Source organism: Necator americanus, chromosome X, assembly GCF_031761385.1.
Source record: "Necator americanus strain Aroian chromosome X, whole genome shotgun sequence".
NCBI lineage: Eukaryota > Metazoa > Nematoda > Chromadorea > Rhabditida > Ancylostomatidae > Necator > Necator americanus.
Genome location: NC_087376.1, coordinates 4625838 through 4651243, shown reverse-complemented (window position 1 = coordinate 4651243; position 25406 = coordinate 4625838). Strand labels below are relative to the sequence as shown.

The following is a 25406-nucleotide window of genomic DNA, read 5'->3' as shown; positions in this document are numbered from 1 at the left end:
GTGATTTTTTTTTTCAAACGCCTTCCCATTTTTGTGGAAAACTTGCCAAAATCCCAATTTTCGCACGCGCGCCGAAACGTGTGTGGTCTTGAATGAATTACAGTAACTTAGAGTAGCGTCAAGCAAATGATCTTCTGGCATGTTGTAGCCGAGGATTTTGTCTATCAAGCCGTTTTCCAAATTTTCAGTGGGACAAATGCCATTTTTTCCTTCTTTGTTCCATCAAAATTCCAAAAAATCAAGATGGTTTCAGATTAGCTTGTAGGGAAATCGTTCTTCTCTAAAAAAAACTACCTAAAATTTTTCTTTTGGATCTCTTATGTTGAAGTTATTCGCGATCTCCCAGACCTAATAACGTGCACTGAATCTGAGGATTTTTTTTTGTCATTAAATTCCAATAAACCAACTTTTATACTGATGAGTACTACTCTTAATTTAATTTCTCTTTTTTTTAGAAGTGGTTTCAATTTTCTAACTCTTTTGCCTGCCGGGGACGGTTGTGGCGTAGTCGGTAAGAGGTTCCGCTGACTGCACGATCGATCAGAGGTTCGAATCCGCCCTAGTGCTCACCAAGCATTTCATCCCTCAAGGGTCGATAAATTGGTACCAGGCTTGTTTGGGAAGATAAAAAACACTGGCTTGATACATCGGGTAGCCTCCGGAAGTATAGATCAGTTACACGTTCATTAACCTCAAACGATCCTGAATTGAAGTGAACGCGGTGGCGGATCGCAAGCGGATTGATTAACGCCGGACGCTTTATCCTTCATCCTTTATCTTTTGCCAGCCGGGTGTCCAACCTACGTGGTTTCATTGTTACATTGTCAACACGTTATACATTTTCAAAACAAAACATGGGGGGCTTCCATACTGTTCTACGCCTGGAACTAAATATAATATTTTGTAATTTAGGTAATCATTTAGTATTATTTTTGTAATACTTTATAATGTATACATTTATCTAATACTGCGTAATATTTCGTCGTGCTTATCTATGTTATCCTTCATCCACTACTGCCACTTGCTAACTCCCTTATGACCCTCTTCCCCTGCAACCCATTCCCTTTAGGACCCCCTGATGGGAAAATCCCGTCAAATAATTGAGAATAGGTGTAATTTGCATACGTTTTCATGAACCACAAGTAATTCTGAATTGATGTCGAAGATTTCGTTTATCCAGAGGCATTGATCAACGCAGACCACCTTTTTCACCCTCGTCTTCATTCTGGATAACGTCGAGGACAGTTGTTATCCTTTCCTGAGATTTTTGCGTTAATTCCACGACATTTCATTACTTTTTCTATCTTTTGCTCAGAATTCTTTTTTTCGATGGACATAATTTCATCTTGCACTATTTTGTTTGAGCAGAACCAATATTGCTATTCACCTTTATTCTGCCCAACGCTTCCGCATCATCGCCTTCTTCAGAGAATAATTTCATCTGTTTATTTCCCCAAATGAAGCAATATAGTTTTAAATTGATTTCCTTGAGCTGTAGACTGGTATTGATCGTCTTTACTAAAAAACGAAGTTAAATTAAAATTAAATATTAAATGAAGCAATACACCTGGAACCTAAAAATAGAGGTGCCTTTATTTGCACCAAGAGAGCTGAAGGAGCACCTAAGGAGTTCATTTCGCTTTTGGTTCAGCATCACAGTATTCCTTTACGACGTACAGGTTGTCCGTAAAATCATGGTGCACTTGTGGGTCGCAGGAAAGCAATAAACCAAGATATAAATGTGAAATATCCACCAAATACAAGGAAATCACGCCATATTTCCATAGCCTGATGGGATTTCACACTACGCCAATATTGTTTGTGAGTTTCAGGATACAACATTCCTTCAGTGGTGGATACACAGCAGAGGTTCTATCAAGTCATGACCACTCCTATCCTGTGGAGTTACGAGAAGCAGTACTTGTGGGGTTATGTGAAGCAACATGTGTACAGTGAACGTATCAACGACATTAATCCTACAAAACTGAGAATCACAAAGGTTATTCACTCTGTGACACCAGACGACGTCCTTAAAGGTAGCATACCACGGATCTGAGGTGGTGCGGATTCCAGGTGGAGTATTCTTACAAGGGATAGTAGATTATGGAGAGGAGGGTGATTCCGTCCATTTCTCCCTAATTGCCGTAAAAAAACGGTCCGGAAGATGCGGCGTGTGCACACGGCTGGCGCGCTCCAATCGAACTCGCCGTAGAAAATAGCGCGCCGGAATGTTAGCCCGGAAGCCGTATCTTCCGGGCTTTTTTTTTTAACGAAAATGGAGACGGGAAGAAATGGAGGGAATTACCCCTTTCCTTAATCTCCGACCCCGTATACGAATACTCCACTTGAAATCCGTACCATCTCAGATGCCTTTAACCGTGTGTGGGAAGTTCTTGAGAATCGTTTAGATGTGCGTAGGACAAAGAAAAAATGAATGACCCATCGAACTGCAATGAATAATTAAGGAACTTGGAGAGACTTTTATAGACTTTATGGACACCGTGTACATTGGGCAAACGAATACTAGAAGTACATAGAGTGGAACATCTGTTCAAAAACACGCTTTTCTATCCCTAATCTAAATTTTTATCAGCTTGGCTGCAAAAAAAAAAAAAAAAACAGAGGAAACCTCTTAGTTGAAAGTTGTTCCTTCTATCCACATAACAAACATGTTCCCTTTTCATAATATGGGAACGTCTTCTGCTCTTGATTGTGGTATTAATGTATTTTTCGCCAATATGTGCATTACGACATTAGATAAGACAAATTTATGTTGCAATGAATATGTAATGTGAATATTTCTTCGTATTTTACAGCGATTAATTTTAACACGTGTGAAATTTTAACAAAAATCACCAGTGATATCTACATTTGGACTCGTTGAGAATATTCATTGATTTTAAACCTGTGCATAAATTAGTACAGTAGAAGCTGAGCGTAATACGTAAAGATTTCAGGATAATAGTATCCGGTGTGTTACAAATACATTTATGAAAGAATAGCTCATAAGAAAGTTCATAAACAGAGAGAATTTATTAGTTTTATTATTTTTCTATTTTAGTTTTTATTAGAGATAATTTAGTACTCGTATGAACTCTAGTGTATTTTTAACAGCAACAAAAAAAAGACACTTGCAGTAACTCGGAAAAATCCACTAATGTAATGTACTAGTTTTTCCTTATTAGTTGTGACCGACTTTTCATTTTTGGAGCGAATGTAGCGCAGTTGGTAAGAGGTTCGACCACGACTGCATGGTGCATGGTTCGGAACCCAGTCAAACCTTTAATCCATCCGGTGTCGATATATTGGTACCAGACTTGTCTCAAAGGATAAAAACACTGTCATCATACATTGTCACTCCTCACTAGTCACTGTACAGGGTAACACAAGCTCATAAACCTCAACTACTTCAAGAGATCTAGAAGGGCACCTCAATTTTGAGGCACCAGAGACTCTTCATTGTTACTCGAGGTTGTCGTGTGGTAAAGGTCTGTACACCGCCGTAATTCCAATTCACATCAATTTCAAAACAAAATTGGTTATTGATTAATTGCTCATCTTTTTTTTCTCTTTCGCTTTTAAATTTTTTTGCCAGTTTTATTCGAAAAATTTCTGGAGCGGTTAATGGGCAATCAGACAATCAACACCAATCTTCACGTGAATCACATCCAGAAGCTAGGCAAGCATGGCGACGTACTGTTGTACAAGGACACGAGACCTCACACGGCAAAGCTGAAGCGTTAATTTCTGGAGGGTTTATGGTGAACACGTGTCCTCCATCCTCCCTAGAGCACGGACCTTGTCTCATTCAATTATCACCCGCTGCGGGCCCTAAAGCAGCTTCTGCGCGAAAAAAAAAACTTTCAAAGACCACAATGACCCCAAAAACGCAGTCAAAGAACTTTTACAGTCGCAGACCATCTCATTCTGAAAGAAAGGCATTGGGAGTTTGCCCATTAAGTGGCTAGATGTTGCTGATAACGATAGTAATTACATTCTTGATCTTTGAGTTGTACTAATAAAATTATTTTTTTTTCAAAAATGTGAAAGAGACATGCAGAGACCGAATATCAGTCAAATCAGCACACAGTGGTTAGGGAAAATAGGGTTCGTGGTGTCATTGAGATGTTCTCGCAGGAAAGAGGAGACGATCTCCTCCAGACGCGACCGTGTGTTGTTTTTGTCACTAGACTCTATCGACATCTAAACTTTTTGGATTTACGAATGTCTGGAGAATGAGAAAATTCGCGTATGAGGATGGATGCAATTCTTCCATTGACAGATTTCTTTCGAGCATTGCTGTACTGCCGGCTCAACGACGCTTTGCTAAGGATTGCTGGATTTTTTGGATCACATCCGTTTGCAAAACAGATAACATCTCTTTGCTGTCATCCTTGCTAAAGTGGTAGATCCATGTGTTTGGAAGCGTTGAAATCTATCACAAGGCGCGATTTTTCTGGATCTATGTGGTTTCTGCTTTCGACGAATACATCCAGGAATTTACACAATTTTGCACATAATGCCGGGTATTCCACGGATTTCTCTCTGATGCAATTATCTCCGTGAGATATCAAACCTAAATTCAGGATTCGATTTCAATCGTGCGACTAATGGTTTAGCGCAATAGAGCAATAGGAACTGTTGCACCGCTACTAATTAACAACATTTATTATACAAAACAATAAATAAATAAATTAACAGGCACTAGAACGAGTCTCCTCTACAAAAAAAAGTAACTATGAACTCATGTGGGATCAATTTTAGCCAATGGCAGCAAAAAATGATCAACACGAAACCCATAAACACCTCAGAAGGATCTCGACGCCCCATATTCACTTGCAAAAAGTTGAACATAGAACCCGATATGAAAACGAAGAAAGTAATGTGGACTGATCATAAATTAATTGTCTAGGTTAGTTAATCAAATGACTACTTAGATTACAATTCAGTACGATCAAGATCGACATCGGAGAGATCAATTTCTTCCTCAACAGGAAGCTGACCATCCTTTCCATCCCAAGAGTCTTTCTTGATGATTTTTGGGAATGTAGCTCCCTGGAACATTTTTTTTTAAGCCGAAGTAGTATTGAAGAACTTTTGAAGACAAGAAGATACAAATTTAAATCAACACTCACTTTAACAGGAGCAGTTTGCCCTTTTCCATAGCTAAGATCACGGAGGAATTCGTTGATTCCATCTTTGCCAAATGATCCCTGAAATAAAACATAGGCACAATGAAAAGAAAAAAGGAAAGCAGATGTAACCACAATATATAGCTTATAAAGAAATTAATATTGGCATAATTAGACAATTCTGACAAATTATCAACTCTCCAAGTTATTCTAGTTACCTTGAGCATAGCGAACTTCATCTTTCTGTAGTTCATAGCAGCCATGGCAGGGTAGCCGAAACCTCCAATTCCGAAGGCCTCTTCTAACTCCGGTTGGGCTCCACCCTCAACCCAAATCCATCTAGAATGCAAAAAATTGGAAAAATGAAGGATGTTTCCATATTAGCAAAACTTGGTCAATTTTCATGTACACAGTTGAATAAACACGAAATTCAAAGTTGTGCAGCCTTTAGAGGGCGCAATTCAAAGGAAATTCAAATTTAATTTCTAAAAAAAATAGGACAGAAGTGGATGATGATACAGGTACGATCACGGGGAATTTAAAAGCATTACCACAGGTGTTTTCAAACTATGCTGGAATTTTCCACCAAGAAAGAAAACACTAAATAGTGAGTATTTCAACTAGTCAAAGTGTGCGATTTTTCCCTTATAAAAATTCAGGATCTTATAGTAGTGTTCGCGTGCATTCCGAAATATGTCATACCAACAACTGGCACCATACCATTACTTCGGAAAAGTACGTACTAGGCAGTGCTTGTCACGTGCCGGTAGTTGTAGGGTACTCTTTTGAAAACTACTGAGTTAATACGACTGCTTTAGAAGTAAAAAGGATTCGGCGTTTAAAGGAGTCCAATTATTTAAAAACAGAAAGCCGGTAAACACACCCCCATCCATTTTTCTTGAACTTGTCTCCGAGTTCACGAAGGATGGCGAGGTAGTCGTTGCGGCACTTAGATTGGCAATCCAGTATATGAGGAAGGAATGCAAAAATGCACAGTTGTTTCTCTTTGCACTGATCTGAAGGGTAGTTATCAGGAAAATGGTACTCATATACTATGAGTAGAACGAGGAAACAACTAGTATACCTTCGACAATCTGTTGATTAGTGGCCTCAACAACTTCTGGAGCAGGAAGGTTCTCAAGTGCCTTGGCGCTTGCCCAACTCACGATATCCGAAGTGGTTCTACCACCGTCGTAGTCTACAGCATCGCTTGCGTCTGATCCAGGAGCAAAGTACTTGATCGTTGGGAATCCACGAACACCGAACTTGTTAGCCATGACGGTGTGCACGGTGGCATCGAGAGCTCCGAGCTGAAAATTAAAGTGATTCAACTCTTCTATTAGAAAAAGTTTATCTAAAGGGTTATGTCGAATGGAGAAAACTATCGTCAGTGGTGAACTTCAAGGACTTTTTTTTGGAAACATGAAGATTTCTTCGATTAGTAGCGAGATGCACTTTCCCTTACTCACGTAACGTTGTAACGTTAATTGTCATACATTGTTGTCATTATTTGTCATACAAATAGCAATGTACCAGGAATTTCAACAAGCTGGACTTTTACATTGATCAAAAGCATCACATTCAAATTTCAATAGCGCTCACAATACATAAAGGAACAAGCATCAATAAAAACCAAACGATTCGGCTATATTGCGTCGGAAAAGGATAACTAACACAAAGGCCTACTAGAAGCACAATTTATCAAATTACGGAGGAACGCTAACAGCTTCTGCAAAAAAAGAAACTTGAAAGAAAAGTTCTCTCGATGACTAATCAAGAGGTGTTTAAAAAACCTGCACCTTTGGCCATGCTATTTTAAAAATATTTTAGCGTAGTACACATAAGCCTGTTGCCTTGGACTTGTTTGACACCAAACGACATAATTTGTGGAAGATTTTAAAGTCTTTTTGGAGAAAGAGAGAGCGGAAGATTATTTCCATACTGCATGTGAACCTTTCCTTGTTTCTGAGTGACCCAGCCACTTTGCAAACAATTAAAACACTAATTTCTTATTCTACAACGTAGGTAAACTGGTACTCGTCCAAACTCTCAGTATAGAGAAATTGATTTTGCGAGTTAAATGAGGCAAATACCTTGACTTTTCCTTTGAGCTCGCTTGCAGCAGCCTTCCAATGAGGTTCAAGGTTCTTGCAATGTCCACACCATGGTGCAAAGAATTCAACGAGCCAGACGTCTTTGCTGTTCAAAACCAGCTAAAAATCACTATTCAAACTCCAATTTCACTAACAGAAAAAAATATTTGTTAATACTAATGGTTATTAGCAAACCTTCTCGAAGTTGGAGTCAGTAAGCTCAATGACATCATTGCCTCCACCGCTACCACCCCGGCTGCCACCACTTGATCCAGAATCACCGGTGCTTCGTCCACTAAGACGTCCAGATACGACACGTTTCGCTTCCGAAAGAACAGAATCGGTGATCGCTTGAGCTGTTCTCGCTCCTGAAATAGAGTTCATAAACGGTATTCATATCGTTAGCGAAGTAAATAGGCATCAATCGGCGAATACGATTCCAATGACAGATCTCTATTTACACGTTGAGCGGTTACCATCAATCGTTGACCTTCACCGCCAAATATTTGCACACCACAATGTCACGTCCTAGGACGTAAAACAATTGAGTGCGTTTCATTCACTTTACCTTAGTAACTGTACCACTTAATTAAACAAGTAAAAGAAGTGGTAAGTGGAAGTTAGAGCGACGTTGGAGTTCGGTGAAATGCTCTGTGAGTTCCATAGCAAAGAATACAGCAAAAAAAACTTGTAGCTTTCCCCAGTAGTAAAATTCTGATAAGAACTAACCGTTGTAATCTGTTGGCTTCTTTTTATCTGCACCGAAGATCTTAATAGTTGGGAAACCTTGGACATTATAAGGTGCACCAACGGATTGATGCTGGGTCATGTCCACGGCACCAACCTAAACGGCACAAATCCATTATTACAACTAAAATAGATCAAAACTAAAAGATGGATTATAACAGACTTTGATAATCCCCTTGAGAGCAGTTGCAGCCTTCTTATACTCCGGAACGAGGTTCTTGCAGTGACCACACCTATAATGATATTGCTGAATTTGAAATAAATCCGAATTTGGAAGTTTATGGAAACAAACCATGGAGCGTAGAACTCGACAACCCAGATTTCATCGCTATTAATCACTCTGGTTTGGAAATTAGCGGATGTCAGTTCAACGACATCATCCCGAGAGGTGTAAAGTGCAAGACATGCAGGGGCAACTGTAATGAAAACCAATGCAATAACCTTCATAACGACCTACGAAAGACTTCTTAAAAAAAACTCTTGAGATGTTGTAACATGGAATGAATACGAACTTACTTAATAGTACTAACGGTACCAGCATATTTCCTACCATGGAGATGAGGCGAAAAAGCACAAGACCTCGAGTAGCCCCGACTCGAAAGTGAACGTACGGGATGGCCACGCCTCAATAATGTCGTGTGACACGACGATTGGTCGATGCAATAAAACGTTCGAAAACGATTAGAGTTGGTCCCGATGCGGTAACGGATGTAGAACTACTGTAACGCAGATTGGATCCGTCCTTTAATTTTCACCCGTTCCCATGTTGGCCTAAAATTTTTGAACTCTACTTTATGAGTGTTTCTTATTCTGGGATGAGTATATAAGTGTTCATTCAGCATTTGATCTATGTTATTCAATAGTCCTAATTCTACAATGTAGAAGATATCAATGTATTTGTTCTGTATTCATTTCTTTTCGTTATGTTTCATTGCTTCTTGTGATTTGAACTCTGATATTTATGCTTTTCTTTTCTATTCGTCAAGATCTTCTTCGTTTGAAATAATAGAGTGAATTCGCTATTTTTCCTAGGCAGAATGTCCGACGACTGGGCTACACAGGTTGAGCAACAAGCTTTGGCTGAGGTTCCTACCATGGAAATGCCTGAGGTTTGCTGATTTCCCGCATAATTATCATCTAGTTTTCTTGATATTCTCTTTTTTAAAATTTATGTTTAAAATATTTATTCTTACGAATTGTAAGTGCTGCGTTGGTGCCCCTTTTGTGTGCTTCAAAGTCTCTGCATTGAAACACCTGGTTTTGGTTCTTGGCAAAATTCCCACTTCCCCTTTTTTAGGTACTCAAAATTCGCTGTCATATTGTGACCATTTTATTTTGAGGGTGTTAAATCGCTTCCGCATCATTGATGGGTGTTTTCCTCACTTTTACAATGGCGACTGTGCCCGCTTGCGGAATTACTTCCATTAAATGTAACTTGAAATTGAAACCCTACTATTGGCGCTCTTTATTCTGGAATAGGTTGGATAATCTGGCGGTCATCGTAGCATAGTTTATGTAAACTATTATTAAAGATCCGCTTCTTTTATAACACTACCAGAATTACTGAGTATAAAAGTTCACTTATATAGTTCCACTGCAGTTGTTTTCTCCATGTTTTCAAAGTTAATTCTGCGACTTTTTTTTGACTTGGAGAGAATTTATTTTTGATTTTTTTTTCTCGATTTGACATGCTTTCCGCTTTTTGCTCCTCGAAGCAGTGCGATGGAGAAAGCAGCTGATGGGATCGATGTGGGACCAACGCAAGCTGCAGTGATGAGCGGTGCTAGTAAGGGTCCCCACTTGATTCTAATCGCTATGCTCCACCGCACCACTTTGAGCGCAACCGTTTACGTAACTGCACCGTAAATCATTCCTTTTTGAGCCGAGTGTGGCTATCTTTTTGTTGCTTTTCTTTTCCTGTATTTACTTTACTATTTTAATCTTATCTTCAGCACTTACTCTAAAGACAGCAGCGTATCAGCAAACTGACTATGATGGGTCTCTGTGGGTAACTATTAGAGTTCGGGATGTGAATTTTAGAGTGTGAGGGTGGCCTCGCTCAATTCGTCCTAATCGTTCTGGAAAACTGCATGAAAAAAGTTGTTTGTTCTTACGACGCGCGTGAAAACGCACCACAGTCGTGCACGCGCCGCTTACACTATCGAGCGGTTGAAAATCAATGTCTCTTCAGCCATCTATTCAAGTAAAACCAATAAATAGGCTACTAAGGAACCCACACGAGTAAGAAGTGGCGCGTTCTACCGTACCTCGCAAGCACATAGGAATAAAATCCGTTCCCCAGACGTCCTCCCCGACAATTCGAGAGAACTGCGTTCATGGTCGTAGTCTGCGTCCCAAACTCTCTATTCGACCATAGGGATTGTATGTATTGCTGGTATGGACCATGCATTGTTAATGTGATTCGACCTTTTTTTGTAATTATTTTGCTTTTTGTATAACTTTTGAACTCTTTTCTTATATTGTTTGGCTAAGATGATAACTTAACACTTCGCGTAGTGTTTCGGTTATAGGTGAAGCTTTTCGGCAAATGGTCGTTGCAAGACGTGAATGTTTCTGACATTACCCTTGTTGACTACATTGCCGTGAAGGATAAATGCGCCAAGTACCTCCCTCACTCGGCTGGACGTTACCAGGTTAGTCTCCACGTTTTGTTGGCTAACCTTATCTTGATATTTTTGTGCTCAGGTCATGCGATTCCGCAAGGCTGGATGTCCGATTGTTGAACGTTTGTGCAACTCAATGATGATGCACGGACGTAACAATGGAAAGAAGCTGATGACAGTGCGAATTGTGAAGCATGCATTCGAAATCATTCACTTGCTAACTGGAGAGGTACTTTTACATTTTAGTGTTTCCAAGTTAATTTTTTTATTGTTTCTAGTGAAAATGTTTTAAGAATCCGGTTCAAGTGCTTGTGAATGCTGTCATCAATAGCGGTCCGCGTGAAGATTCCACACGTATCGGACGTGCAGGTACTGTGCGACGACAGGCTGTCGACGTGGCACCTTTGCGACGTGTCAACCAGGTTGGCATAACGATCTGCTTTAACTAATCCATAATGTAGGAATTTCAATGACATTACTTCTCTATTAACTTTGAAAATTTCAGGCTATCTGGCTGCTGTGTACGGGTGCACGTGAGGCTGCTTTCCGAAATATCAAGACAATCGCTGAGTGCCTAGCTGATGAGCTCATTAACGCTGCCAAAGGGTCGTCTAACAGCTATGCCATCAAGAAGAAGGACGAGCTGGAGCGTGTAGCAAAGTCTAACCGCTAAGTTTTTGTTGTTGCGGCTTTTATCATTTGCCTGTTAAAACGATAAAAGTTTGTTTATTGTTGATAGAAGATTTACGATGTAGCAGTGCATGGTTGGGTACTCAGTATTATTAAATGAATGCTTTATGAGAGAAATATTTCACGTGTTACTGAATTTTGTGGTTGTTGAGGAGTATAGTTATGAACGGCTTCAGAATATGTTGGTTTCTCCGTCGTCCCGTCACTAGAACTGTCCGTGCTAGGTTCGTTAAGACTTGTTTTCCGCGATCGTGGTTCTTTTAATTCTTGGTAAATCTAGTTAATACTTACTCCATAGGAAGGCATAATGAGGTGTAAGAGAATGTGCGTAGCTTTTGTTACCAGTTTGATTTAGCGGTGTTCTAGGTGTAACATTTCACAGTTCATATTTGAAAAGATGTTGAGCCATTTCAAGTTAATAACTATGATCTAGAGGTACGAAAGAAATGGGAAATCCTGGCAGTTCACTTTAGTTCCTTTAAATTCTCCCCTTCATGTGTATCAGTAGGTTAGCTTCGGGACATGTTCGAGTTTCTCCCACGTCTTACTGGGACTGTCATTGCCTGCATTTACAAGCCTTTTCTTTCCCTGAGTTCTATGCATTTCGTTGGGAAATATTGCCACGTGGGTATTGTTTCTCGTTCACGAAAAAATGTGGTCCTATGAGACTCACGTTGACCTATTTGATGCTGTTCCTTGTCCACCTATCCACCAAATATATGAAAGGACTTCTCATCCCACTTAGATGACTGCTTGGATTTGAATATACATATATGAATGTATCTTTATTTTGTTTTACACACGTATCACACAATGCTCAAATAAGCCTCCATGGAACTAAGATGATACTGGAATTGAGCTCCACAGCTGCCGTAAGTGCAATGGAGAATGTCGAGAGTACTGATAATGGTATACCACGAAATCTTCAAATATGTGTTTGTCAAAGCCTCCATGGTGGAGCTGTTTCAGTCGTGTGCAGGATGCGATGATTCCTAAATATTTGTATTGGGACGGTTAATGGACGCTTCCAAATAATTTAGACACTTACCCATTAAAATATCATCAAGATGTACGAATGGAGTTTTGCAAATGTTCTCTAGCAATACTTGTGCTGCTTCCCGTGATAAAATGAACGATGAACCCTGAATGAATGGATAAACGTATATAGTAGCCTCGAAACGAAATGAAACTTAGTGCAGTTGCATGAGCGGCTGCGCTCGAAGCCGATGAGATCGAGATGGGACCTTTGCGAACTGTGGTGCTAGCAAGGCTGCCCCCACGGATCCTAAGCGCACCGCTTCGACCGCAGCCGCTCACGCTCTGCACCACTTTTTCCTGTCGTTTTGGCTTTTGCTCTCGTTGGTTCGTAATTGTAACCAGATCGTATGACTATGTAATTACACGGATCGTGATTTATGTTTATGTACCTGCGTAAATCGTGGATAACATAAACTTGAATACATTTCACCGGGAACATGCCATGGTAACCAAGGCATAAATAACCGTGGATAACCTCTCGAAACTTTGCCCAACATCCAAGGACCGTGCCATTGTAGAGGAAAGAGCTGTGAATGAGATCTTAATTAAACATCAATTGAGTACTATATAAATGATACCTCTGCCAAAGCAGTAATGTTTACTATTGTATCATCATTAGTAACTATAATGTTTTCTACAGACGGTATTTCAGACAATACATATCCATAGATCGCCATCATTTTTAGCGACAAATTGTGATATGAATCGATAAAATCGAACTGTAGCATATCTGAAATGATTTTATTGACTCTTTTGATTTTAATAACATATTCTAGTACCTTTATATCGGCTAGCTTCGGAAGCAATTTTATCATCACCATTACCAGCACATACGAATACGACTGGTGCAAATAGATCGACCTATAACTGGATGGAATATTAGTAAGCTATGACAAAATTGGCAGCTATTTGACGGCTAAAAATTGACATTTTTATTCTAGTCTACTTCAAAATGCGATCAAGAAAAGAAGAGATTTTTTGATCGAAAGTTGAATGATTACAGTTTCCAGAGGCTTCAAACGAAAAATTCCCGCCATTTTGGCAGCAGTTCTGTCGGTTATTTTCTAGTGATTTCGTAAGACGAAACCTTAGAATTTTTAAGCTACAGCTACTTCCTGACATTTTCTTCCCAAGAAGTAGTTCGTATGGCGTTTACCTTTAGTTACATTTTAACATTTTCACGACATCTCGTCTGATCGTTCAGGGACATGATGAGATTCGTTTCAGATTTCGGGAGAAATATTACTTATACGAAAGTCGCATTATCGCTACGAAATTTAAACCAATTGCTAATTAACATTAACTCAAATTAACCCGTCCATAACTTGAAATAAAGTGCACTTCGAAGATTTTTTTTTGTGCAGGCATAATTCAAATGTCCAACGTTCTGTTATTAAAAACTAGTGTGAATACGGGAAGCATGGACTATCAAAAAAAAAAAAAGCCATAGCCTAGATTTGTTGCGAGAAGAGTCATATAAGCGCAGCGTGAGCATTCACGTGGACAACAACATAAAGTCAAAAACAGTGAGAACTTCGCTAAGCGGCTCGGAGATTTTAAAATAAGTGTCGCCGAGGAGGGCTATCAAGTGAATGTAGCTTCTACATACCTGCAATTTCCATGTCTCCCTAATAAAGTTGCGATAATCCACAGATTTTGGACCAGTTCTTATAAAGAGAATTCGTTGTGGTTGATCTGGAAGTGTAGGCCTCAGTATGATTTTCGGTGTTGTTGACAGCATACAGTCTGGATCAGGTGAACGGTTTGGGAAGTATTGCCGGACACCTGGAAAGAAATAGAAAATTCTAGTACATGTTTGAGTATTGGACGGAACTAATATATCTAATGTAATATACTATATATCTGATATATTTATACTATAGTCAAACATTCTATGTTTTGCACAAGTAAATCGGAATCGTAGACGGTTTGTGACCATACACGGTCGATGGTTCGGAACCACCCTAAGCCAACCAAATCTCTCATCTTTCTGTGATGAAGGAACTGGGGTACCACACTTGTCTGGATAAAAACGCTGGCTTAATACGTCGCCTTGCCCGGAAAGTCATTTTATGCGCTCTCCACAAGCTCGTAAAACCTCCAACGATTTTGAATTGGAGTCGAACGCAATGGGGCATTCATAAAAGAGTGATCAACTCCAAAACTTTACCCTTTACCGTTGGTGTTTTTACCGGACCTGGCAATTCAGGTGCTTTTTTTTTTCAAAATCCATGTGAAATAACTACAAAAACTTGCGTAAAGCTGTACATAATACTTGATATATAAAATACAAAGCATTTGCGTCTCCATTGTTTTCTAAAACAACTACGGTAATAACTTCTTGTTAAGAATACTTACATTGTGCAGCATCGTTGTTTAACGGTTCTGGGGAGAGAAGGTCGGTTTGAGTGTAGCATAGGAGACGTAACGGTAAAAGTGACCGTTCGAGGTAGTTGGCAAGCTGGAAATAATTATATAATTACTAAGTCCACTACTGAGTAAGCTCTGTTAAATTTAAGCACGTTTTTGTAAAAAAAAAAGAAATACATTCATCCACGAGATAGCTTAAAGGCATCACCCCACGAATCTGAGGTGGTACGGATTTCAGGTGGTGTATTCGTATACGGCATAGCAGATTATAGGGAGAGGCTGATTCCGTCCATTTCTTCCTAATTGCAGTAAAAAACGGCCCGGAGGATGCGGCGCGTGCACACGGCTGCAGTCGAACTGGCTGGCGCGCTCCAATCGAACTTCTTGTAGAAAGTAATATGCCGGAACGCCCGAAGCCATATCTTCCGGGCCGTTTTTTTACGGAAATTAGGAAGAAATGGGCGGAATCATCCCTCCTCTCTTTAATCTACGATCTCGTATGCGAATACTCCACCTCGGATTCGTGGGGTGATGAATTTAACATGTAAAATGTTTATCTTAGGAGATTCATAAATCCTAGATTTGTTTAAACTGAGATGAGTATTTTCAAAGATAGAATGATAGTTGTCTAAAGAGGGGGGATATGTAATCTAAGTATAATATATAATCTATCGTATATAATAATATAATAAATGTAATATGAAAGTAAAGAATATCCAATGTAACATAACACAATATAATGTAACATAATATAATATAAACATAATATAATGTAGTGTTATATGATATAATGCATCGGTTCAAATATAATCTATTAATGACATTTTAAAGCGAAAGCCATGGCTTGACCCTGTGAATACACCTCATTGAGTATGTAAGAGCTGCCTCCAACCATAACCCAGATCCCATCAAGTCATGGACTATCAGAATACAAATTTCCGGCTGTCATGGATCTGTGACACGATCGACGATTATGGGAACTGAGTCAGATGTGCTGTTTCTCAGTTCTTACGTCAGATATAGATGAAATAACTAAGGTAGAAATCACACAATAATACAAACCAATAAATAAGGTAGAGCCCATGCAAGCTGTAGAAATGTCAACTTAATCGGTGACGGCGACGGTCGATGACGTTCGAGTAGCACGTAGCCGGCGACCGTTCGCCAAAGCATCGTTGTGCTAAGATAAGTATCAGAGCGAGTAGTTCGAGGTGACTAGCGAGACGAGAATGTGAGGAGAAACATCGCTCGCGCTCAGCGGATACGACCGAGCGGTTCCGATTGCATCGCACCGTTCAATATTCGTCCTTCCGAGATATACATACACCCATCGCAACAAAAAATAGTCTCGAGAAACCTCAATTTTCTCAGCAGTCTTAAACGAGGTCATTTCTTTCAACCCACGATTTCATCAACGACGAAATCGTTGCAATTTTAGGAAAAACGATCGTAAGCACGAACGAACGACATCGGATGTTGCGCTAAGATGAACATTATGGACGCTAGATTTCTATTCTGGACAATTTTGTCAGATGCTATGAGCTATTGCAGAAAAAAAGACACTGGTAACTACTTCACTTTATGTTTTTTGTAAGAAAAAAAAAACCAGTTAGTCTTCAAAGAAGTGCAATCAGATTTCTGCGCATTTGTGCACATGACAGTTGTATACCAAAAAGTTGCTGACCTAGATTTTCTTCTCTGGACAGCCAAACATTCAGATTTAAAAATTCAACCTCTGTATTTCCTCATTTTTTTTTTGTAATCAAGGAGTTTTCTTTTATTTCTCTTCAGCAACGCAAATAACTTCCCCTTTGGGTTAGTCTAAAATTTCTGTCATTAAATTAATGCTGAATGAGTTGCTCCAGACAGTGTTCGCAACATGTTGGTTTGGCTGGTTCGCATGGAATCAGTTAAACCGCCTCACAACAATTCCTGTATATGTATTTCAGTACATGTTTATAGCGACCCTACTTTTGAAAAAAATAACAGAAAAATCCTGACAAGACAAAACATTGTAGAAGGTACTTTTCTTGCATTTCGCGCAGTAATTGAACTAAATCCAGTGCCAATGCGGCACCTGAGTTTATCGTTCGAAATTCCCGTTCCAAGGTCGTGTTCCACTTCCTGTGTGTCTTAGCTCTTATTCATACCATGTTAACTTAGAACATATATTTGTGGGACAATCAATCATCCTAAACATTGCTCCATTTTTGTCAAAGAGGGAAAAATGGCACAGAATTGAAGATACATAATCGTAAGGTATGGAAAAACAGGAAGAAATTCCTGACCGCTACTAAGTAATTATGGAAAGATCCATTAGAAAAGTTTAGGTTATTTGCCGCCTTTTGCAGCGCTTCAAATTCTCTCCCCATCTGAGCCGTGGTTATGTGTAATGTCTGCATTCACACCACTGCCTTATTTCTTGCATCACTTCAAAGTTCGAAACTCATTTACAGATGGTCTTCGGGTTTTCGGTTGTTCGTCGTTAGCTCGAGGTTATCAACGACAAATTTCTGTTTTTGTCCTCATCTCTGAGTTTTTTCTCGTTATTCTTTCTTTGGATATGCTTTCGAAATTGAATAGACTTTTGTTTCTGGTGGGGACACTTGCCGAGATTGATTCCCTCTTGTTTTCTGTATCTCTCACGAAGCTTGTGCTGTGTTGCGGCTTTAGTTTGGGCCTTATAAATTTTGTTTAAGGTTCACTATTTTCAGTGACTGATGGAATAACTCAGTAATTCGTGGTAAAGATGCCATAATGATGGTTCATTGAATATGACTTGGACCGCTTACGCACCACGGAGAGTTCTCATCAGAAGAAGAACTCTATCTACGTTTGAACTACAATATTAAGAAGGCAGGTGCAAGATATTAGAATCTGAATTCCCTTGAATGTTCTAGATCTTAGAAGGAACTGGCCAATAATTACTTTGTAGATAATATATTCTGAGGATGGCTGACGACTCAGAATTTATAGGGAATAACTGGTATCTATCGTTTTAATCAATAAAACTGTGGTTTTTGCGTTTGTATGTTAGGGTTGTTAGAAGGTTATCTTCATTTACATGGAACATTGCTCGTTTTAGGAATGTAATAAAAAATGTTGTCTTCACAAATAGAGTGTAAATAAGTATTCAGTCTGTTATAGTAATGGAAATAGGTCCTGACGGAAAGCCGTGTAGAGCTTGTGTAAGTGTAGAGGAACTCATGAAACGTGCCAGAGATCTCTCCAACAAAAAGGCAAGTGAAGGAGGTACGGATTATGATTCTTGACGTTAGAATTTTGTCTTTAATAAACACCTCTTTGGAATTCTTAGTAAGATTTCTTCTAATTTATTAGATTTCACCATGAATTTTTTTTTGTATCGCAATGAATCATTGAAGGTAGCTCCAAATCAACAACAGCAGAGCCATCACCTTCTCCTGCTTCCTCTTCGCACAATCCTAAAGAATGTCCTGTTGATAAGGATGAACTTGGTAATTTCACGTGAAGCTTGCTCTGATTAATAGCACTTCACAATATTTTATCTCTATTCTTCATTCTTTTTTTACATTGAAGGTCGTTCAACGTGGAATCTCCTTCATACAATGAGCGTTTATTATCCTGAAAATCCTAACGAAGATCAGAAGAAGACCGTCTCTCAGTTTATGGATAGTTTAGCTAAGGTATGAACCATTTTTAAGGCTTCTGAGAATGACAGTTTCCAGAAGTGCTTTGTCCATTCTCTTTGTTATCAATTATCAGGTTATCTTGTTACTATTCTGTCCATCTCAGTAAAAAAAAATGCATCTTTCACTCTCTTCCGTTTGTTGTTGGAGTACGATGATCAGCAAGTGGTTGTCCGTGTTATTTCATTTTTGAGTGTTACATGTGATCATGTCTTGAATTGTTATGCAGTGCTATGTCTTCTATACTCGTTTTACATGGTGAGAAACTACTGGGAAAATAATCTCTGTGTTTATTTGGCACGACAATTAAGGTGAAATGTAGTTGTGGGGGGCACTCAGTGGCGCCCGTATTTCTCGAAGTAAACAATCAAATCGATCGGAGCCCTAAGGCTTAAGCATTAGTCTTAGAAGATCTATGGCAAGTAAACTTAAGTTACTAAGAGAAAAGAGCAAATTAGAGCGTCGGGAAATAAGGGCGCCACTGAATGCCCTCCCCCTCCCCAACCACATTTTGTCCAGACAATTATGGGTTACTACCTTTTGCTGGATCTAGTGGTGGCCGTTCGTTAGTCGCCCGTTGATTTCTGTGTAGGAGTGCATGAGCACTGGCTACTGTTCATATTTGTATAGCTTTGGTTGTACCTACACATTTGTTTCAGTTTGCGTCACTAAAATGCGATTTTTTCAGACTTATCCATGTGATTTCTGCGCAAAGGATCTGAGAAAAGACTTGAAGAATGACCCGCCCAAACTTGAAAGTCGTAAGGAATTTGCAATGTGGATGTGTCGACTGCACAATAGAGTGGGCCTTGTTCTAAATTTAGTTTAGTTCTTTTATTTTTGTCATCGAAAGAGTTTTTTTTTTGCTTTTGTGCTTTTTGCTGTTGGATATACATGTTTTATGTAATGTACGTTGTGGGCTGGCACGGGAATGTTGAGAGAAATACAAATTCTCGTAAGAAAATAAGTCATTAGTCAACAATAACTCAGCAATTCTTTTGTACTTCACTGGTCCCCGTCTCATCTTCTCAAGAAGTTTCTAGATAATTTCCTTGGTTGTAGTAAGCCAGTGCATAGCCCTTTTGGATTTAAATTCAACCTGGTAATGGTTTCGATTTCATCGCTATAAAAATGACATTACATGTAAATCAAATCGCACTATTTATACTATAACTATAATTCGCAAATGCTGCAGTAGAAGAAGTGACAATCTACAAGGTAAATGTTCTTATGACAAATGATTGAGTTTTGATTCAGGTAAATAAGAAGACTGGTAAACCTGAATTCGACTGCAGTAAAGTGTTCGAAAGATGGAGGGATGGTTGGAAAGATGGATCTTGTGATTACTAGTATTTGATTCAAATTTCTATGTTGTTCTATTGTCAAAGATTGTATTGAGAAGCAATAAAGAGATTTATTAAATATCGTAGTAGTTGTTAGGATTAAGTTCCTAGTACATACCGTGTATAATAGTAAACTTAAAGATCTTATACATCTCTTATACATTTCTGCCTAGAAGATGGTTGTTTCGCAAAGGTGGGTCGCAGATGCTGATGCATATCTGGACAGGCCACCGCAAAAGTTTACTATAGGTATTTTTTGTTCTTTTAAGCCATCTGTTGATCATAGGTTCCTGAAAAAAAAAGTGAGAATGAAGACGAAATCAGTGGTAGATTGTTCGGGTCCGATAATTCCTAGAAATATAAAATATAAATGGTCGTTTTCATTTACCACTCAGTAAATTAAGTTCTACAGATGAAGAAGAAACAAAAGATGCATTGGTTGCTGTTCATGCTCTCACTGAAAAGGATGCTGTTATGCAAAATCGAGTATTACGAGTGCTATTTGCTGCATTTCTTGATGTGTTCTGCGAGTCCGTACCAAATAATATCAGGGATTATGTGAAGAGTGGTATGATATTTGTAGTTGGGACCCAAATGTGCACTCTATGTGATGTTTTTCGTTTAAGAACTCAGCCTAATGCTTGTAAAGATGAACGTTGTGCCCGGTTTGGTGTTCTCGGAAGAGTTTTTGTCGGTTCGTAGAACGTTTGCCGGAATTGTGTCAACAGTTATCAAAAATTGCTTCACTTCTGATCCGAATGTGGATGCAAGGTGTGGTTAATTGCATTGAGAAAATCGACTTTTTTTTGAAAATGTCACTCAATTTGAGCGTATTTTCAATTCTAGTAAATCTAAACACTTAAGAGGTGGCATTAATTTTAAAGTTTTCAAATTTTTAAATTTCAATTTGACAGTAGTTCCCATTTAAATATATTTTATATATGTCTGAATATATCTTTTATGTGCACTCTAATCTGTATTGTTTATAGACTTTCCATTGAGAAATGTACGATTTTGTCGAGTAGATATCGTATCGATTTTGAAGAAATTGAGCGAATTGGATCGGGCGGGTTCGGTACTGTATGGAAGGTCCTGTTCTTTCTTTCTTGCATTTACAACTACTCTTACTTGTTCTAATAGCTTTAGAATAGATTCTCTTATATTGGATTTGCATCAAAAACATGGAAATTTCTGTATAAGATCAGATGACGATTCATACGACGATATTCTTGTTTATTCTAATTTGCATAGATATGGAGTGCGAAATATCTTGATCTAAATTGAACATCCTAGGTGAAATGTCTAGTTGACAGATGCTACTATGCCATCAAGAAGATACCGCTAAAATCTAATAACACAGCACTTACCGTGAAGGTTTGTAGATTTTTTTCAGGAGTAGGAGTAGTAATTTCTTGCTTGTTTGCTTATCCGAGAAATATTTAGCTTCTCAATGAAGTACACCTTTTGGCTAGTCTTCAACATGACAATATCGTACGTTATCATACTGGCTGGATCGAAATACTTCGTGAGATGGTTGGACCTAGCGCCCCTACTGCTACTCAATCCTCTAGTTCCGTTGTTATTACTGAAGTGTAAGTATATATTCCAATTTTATGTTGGAAATCTTCATTTCTATCCTATAATGAAGTGTAATTCGAAAGGGATGACGATGTGGCAGAAGATGTGAATTCAACTGAACCGTCTAACTCTACAACGACGGTAACTACAGAGAATTCTGAGTAAGTGTTCAGGGGAAAATAAAGTCGATTGATTTCTCTAAACTGCTAGTCGCATCATATATCTCAGGTCTGCAACTGCTACAACAATCACTCTCTCTTCATCTGATAATAGTTCATCTACTACCGGACCTGGAAGATTTTGGGCACGAGGTGAACATGATCAAGCATCTTCACCGCAGTTCTCCGATGAAGCGATTGGATCGGACGGGGATTCCTATCATACTGCTATAAAACCTTACGAGAAATCAGCAAAAACTGTAAAAATAGTTCGACCAACTCAAGCTAACGTACAGGTAAATGTTGACAGCTCTATTATTCATTGTTTCATGAGTTGTTTTGTCTTTGAAGTGAGGGTGATCTTATCAGCTCCGTTTTTGTTTCCATAGAGCAACAGGGTTCACAACATGTTCATTTCTAAAGACAGATCTGAGCCCTTGTGAACCTGAATTTCTCTTTTCTGTTGTTCTTACATTTTAAAATCTCTTTTGAGAGATTTTGAAACCAACATGGCATTACATCAGTAAATTGGATTTTGCGCAAGAAGTTTTCAAAAGAATAAAGAAGATAGTGTGCTTTTTCTGCAAAACAAAGTATTATAAATTCGATACACCATATCTATATTTCAAGAAAAGAGGACTAGGAGGTTACTGGTGTCCCTTCCACTTTAAAAAAAATTCCCAGAGAATTTGGCACACTGAGATCTACATACAAATGGAATTGTGCACTTCTAATCTCGAAAAACATTTGAAGAAAAGAAACAGTAAAATCAAAGAAATAGGTTAGTGCATATATTCAGCTTTTCTATTTCTTTTGTTTTCTTTGAAACATCTGATTCCTTCGAGTTTTGCTTTTGCAGGTCTTGATGAACTTTCTATCGACGGTGCGTTTAACCGTGAACTAGCTACTCAGATGCTTTCAGCTATTGAATTTATTCATCAGAAAAACGTCATTCACAGGGATATTAAGGCTGTTATAATTTTTTCAAATTGTCTCCTTACTTTTCTTTTGTCTTTCTTCTTACATTTTGAGTAATCTCTTATGTATTAGCAAAAACCTCGACGAGAAAACGTCTCAGTTTTAGCCAAGTAACATATTCCTCAAACATCAAGGTGAACGGATCCGTTTTTTGCTCGGAGATTTTGGATTGGCTTGTGCACACAATGAAGATGGGACTGTTTCAAAATCATCGGGAACGTATGTTCTTTTCTTTTCTTTTTGTAGACAATAATGGAATATAAATAGAGATACAACTATGATAATTAGGTGATCTCTGAGCTTTTTATTGACAGCAGTATGTACCTATCTACTACATTAGTGCTCCATTTCGCTAACAGCTAACTGCAGCATTTTTGAACACATCTTTTCTTAGAATTTTTTTAAAATTTATCTTATTTTCTGAATGGTGATTACTATTAATAAGTATTTCGACAACTAATTTATTTTGTTGCAGAAAATCCGATACTCTATCCGGTGTAATTGGTCACACATCTGGAACAGGTACAAAAACGTATGCTGCTCCGGAACAACTGAAAAGTAACGTTTACGGACCAGCTGTAAGTTTCACTCATGTTTTTTTGGTTTTCCAAGCTGAATCTCTAACTATTCGATGCTGTTGATTGTTCTTCATTTAGGTTGATATCTTTGCTGCTGGTATGGTACTCCTTGAAGCATACCATGTGTTTTATACAAGTATGGAAAAAATCGAAGCGTTTGATGTTGTACGTAACAGAAAATGTAAGAAAGAGTTATTGGAACGCTTTCCGATTTTGGCTAAGAACTGGTCTTCAGTGGTAAGCTGATTTAACTGGTTTATCGGACTGTATTTTTCTGTATTATGTGGTTTTTTTTTTGTAAATTGGTTGAATGAAGCTTAGGGAACCTTATAGGAACACTTCCACTTTGGTTTCTGCTCAAAGCTTTCTTTTGCAGGTGTAATATAAAAAAAGCAATGAGAGTGAAAAGGTGAAGTAAGAAGTTCTGAGCATTTTCGCTAGATATCTTTTGTGAGCCATATCTGTTGATGTAAACGTTACATCGAGTCGCACTCTACGGCGATTTCAAGTTGAAAATTAAGAGGACAAAAATGGAAAAAAGATCGTGGTCCAGTGGCGTTGAGCAGACCCCCAAAGCGGCGAGAAATGGCTAATAGGTGTAGTATTCCATAAAGATAATGCCAGTCCGCACACATTTTTAGCGACGCTTGGATGGGTGGTTCTACTACATACGTTGTATGGTCCAGACGTGGATTCGAGAGACTTTCTCAGGCATTTGTAAAATTTTCTGGTACAAAACATGGTACAAAACCAGCCTCAGGGAAAGCTTGTGAGAATGAATTGTCCAAATTTCTTGCCTATAAGGGCGAGGACTCCTCCAATTGCGGGATTATGAAATTGTCATCAAAATGGACGAAAATTATCGAACAAAATGGCGTATATTTGATCTAAATTAGTTAATCTTAACTATGTTAGTTTCATTGTCGAAATAAAGCGAAAAAAAATTCTGCCAGGACTTTTTACTTCATTTAATATATACTTTTCTTCGATCTGTTCCTTCGATCCTCATTTTTTCTTAGTTTTTAGTTCTATAAAGATGGTTCCGTCCTCTTAATAATTCTATTTCTGCTACTCGCAGTGAATTTTCACATTTGGTACAACCATAATTTTATTGCAGGCGTCCAGAGTCTTCAAAATGACACATTCCGACCCGTCGAAGAGACCTACTGCTTCTCAGCTTGTTCAGGAATATTTACACGTTGAAGCAAAGACAGGTACAGGATTTCATAGATGAATCGCCACTAACAATTCCATCCAGGATATTACTTTGTTATACTACTTTCTAGTCGACGATTTGAAAGCCATCATAAGAAATCAGACCGCGCAACTTGCTGCCGCTCATAAGCTCATCCAAGAGCTACGGGAACTTCAGCGATCTCGTGATGAAAAGTGATTGTTTAGGGTACGATTAGGGGAATATTTGAGTTAGGGCTTATTAAGTATTTAGTAATTACAGTCCTGTTTTTTTTTTCGGTTTATGTGAGATTTTGAGAGGGACTTCAGAATAGTTGTACGAGAACAGTGAGCGGTGGAATGTCTTTAGGCTTAGATGCAGGTCATAGTCGTATGTGTCTCAGTTTTTAAGCTATATCTAGTTACGTAGCAAGATATTTCCTAGTTAGTACAGTAAGCAGGATGACTTCATTCAAATCCTTAGAATTTACACAACATTTCGAAAATATCACATGAATGGCAAGTATATTTTGGAAATGTGATCGTTATCCTTTTTTCCCGACCTTTTATGAGACCAAATGAAAGAATATGTGCTTTAAATGAATACATGTGCATATCTATTTTATTTAAAAGTTGTTCTATAGGTGTTTTATTGTACAATGTGTATTTTTTTTTTACTGCCATCTGTGTTTAGTTAGATGTAAGCGATAAGCCATGTGTACGGGAATTATGTTTTCTTTTATACTGGGTTAAAAAAACGTGTTTCGAATATAAAGTGTTTGTTGCGGAGCTGTTTCTGGATTTGTAACATAATTGCTTCAATTGTTCCAATTTCCACTGGAGTTGTATCAGGTCTCATGAAAATTATGACTACAATTTTCTGCAAACTTTGTACTCGATGTTATTCGAGAAATCGGTGTACTGTTCCGTTTTTTTTTCGTGCAGCGGTCATCATCTAGTTGATTCCCGGAGCGATTTTACTATCTTCCACATAAAGATGAGATCATACTGTTTGTTTTGGAAATGGGCGTGAATTGTAGTGGTGCTATTGGTTGGCTGAATCCGATCGATTACGAAGAGGAGAATATTATATTATTGATAATAGTATCCATATATTCAAGTATAGGAGAAGTTCTGTGACATTTAGAGTAATAACGATAGTAGATATGAACAGTTTTATTGATGTTATTGATAGCTAACTGTAGTAGTTGTGGATTGACGGATCTATAATCCTCG

General features: G+C 38.4%; 5 protein-coding genes across 8 annotated transcripts; 3 read left to right on the top strand and 2 right to left on the bottom strand.

Annotated features, from left to right (window-relative positions):
- Positions 1–4938: 4938 nt before the first annotated feature.
- RB195_021486 (uncharacterized protein) lies at positions 4939–8525 on the bottom strand (the record flags this gene model as incomplete). 2 transcript variants are annotated; one of them, XM_013446035.2, is made up of 11 exons in its annotated part: positions 4939–5055; positions 5136–5213; positions 5351–5471; positions 6016–6148; positions 6217–6442; positions 7226–7345; positions 7421–7593; positions 7955–8069; positions 8136–8205; positions 8265–8388; positions 8489–8525. In XM_013446035.2, the coding sequence occupies 11 exons, from the start codon at positions 8523–8525 to the stop codon at positions 4939–4941; spliced, it is 1314 nt and encodes a 437-aa protein (XP_013301489.2). The 2 variants fall into 2 exon arrangements, with proteins under 2 accessions (XP_013301489.2, XP_064064123.1); XM_064208242.1 differs by having other exon boundaries at positions 8489–8513.
- A 484-nt stretch (positions 8526–9009) lies between these two features.
- RB195_021485 (uncharacterized protein) lies at positions 9010–11269 on the top strand (the record flags this gene model as incomplete). The annotated part of the gene is made up of 5 exons (XM_013446034.1): positions 9010–9081; positions 10504–10626; positions 10679–10825; positions 10890–11018; positions 11102–11269. 5 exons carry the CDS (start codon positions 9010–9012, stop codon positions 11267–11269), a joined length of 639 nt encoding a protein of 212 aa, XP_013301488.1.
- Positions 11270–12123: 854 nt separating this feature from the next.
- RB195_021484 (uncharacterized protein) lies at positions 12124–15867 on the bottom strand (the record flags this gene model as incomplete). Of its 2 annotated transcripts, none has more annotated exons than XM_064208240.1 (8): positions 12124–12278; positions 12335–12428; positions 12714–12851; positions 12903–13054; positions 13104–13185; positions 13934–14109; positions 14683–14785; positions 15757–15867. In XM_064208240.1, the coding sequence occupies 8 exons, from the start codon at positions 15865–15867 to the stop codon at positions 12124–12126; spliced, it is 1011 nt and encodes a 336-aa protein (XP_064064121.1). The 2 variants fall into 2 exon arrangements, with proteins under 2 accessions (XP_064064121.1, XP_064064122.1); XM_064208241.1 differs by lacking the exon at positions 15757–15867 and adding an exon at positions 14872–14877.
- Positions 15868–16545: 678 nt separating this feature from the next.
- Positions 16546–19712, top strand: RB195_021483 (uncharacterized protein; the record flags this gene model as incomplete). 2 transcript variants are annotated; one of them, XM_064208239.1, is made up of 7 exons in its annotated part: positions 16546–16588; positions 17548–17550; positions 17842–17946; positions 18078–18170; positions 18253–18359; positions 19051–19164; positions 19620–19712. In XM_064208239.1, 7 exons carry the CDS (start codon positions 16546–16548, stop codon positions 19710–19712), a joined length of 558 nt encoding a protein of 185 aa, XP_064064120.1. The 2 variants fall into 2 exon arrangements, with proteins under 2 accessions (XP_064064120.1, XP_013301486.1); XM_013446032.2 differs by lacking the exons at positions 16546–16588; positions 17548–17550 and having other exon boundaries at positions 17844–17946.
- Positions 19713–19881: 169 nt separating this feature from the next.
- Positions 19882–24390, top strand: RB195_021482 (uncharacterized protein; the record flags this gene model as incomplete). The annotated part of the gene is made up of 15 exons (XM_064208238.1): positions 19882–19954; positions 20118–20273; positions 20332–20476; positions 20695–20794; positions 20999–21079; positions 21149–21297; positions 21367–21444; positions 21512–21737; positions 22126–22222; positions 22301–22410; positions 22526–22638; positions 22895–22997; positions 23076–23234; positions 24115–24211; positions 24284–24390. The coding sequence occupies 15 exons, from the start codon at positions 19882–19884 to the stop codon at positions 24388–24390; spliced, it is 1794 nt and encodes a 597-aa protein (XP_064064119.1).
- Positions 24391–25406: the final 1016 nt, after the last annotated feature.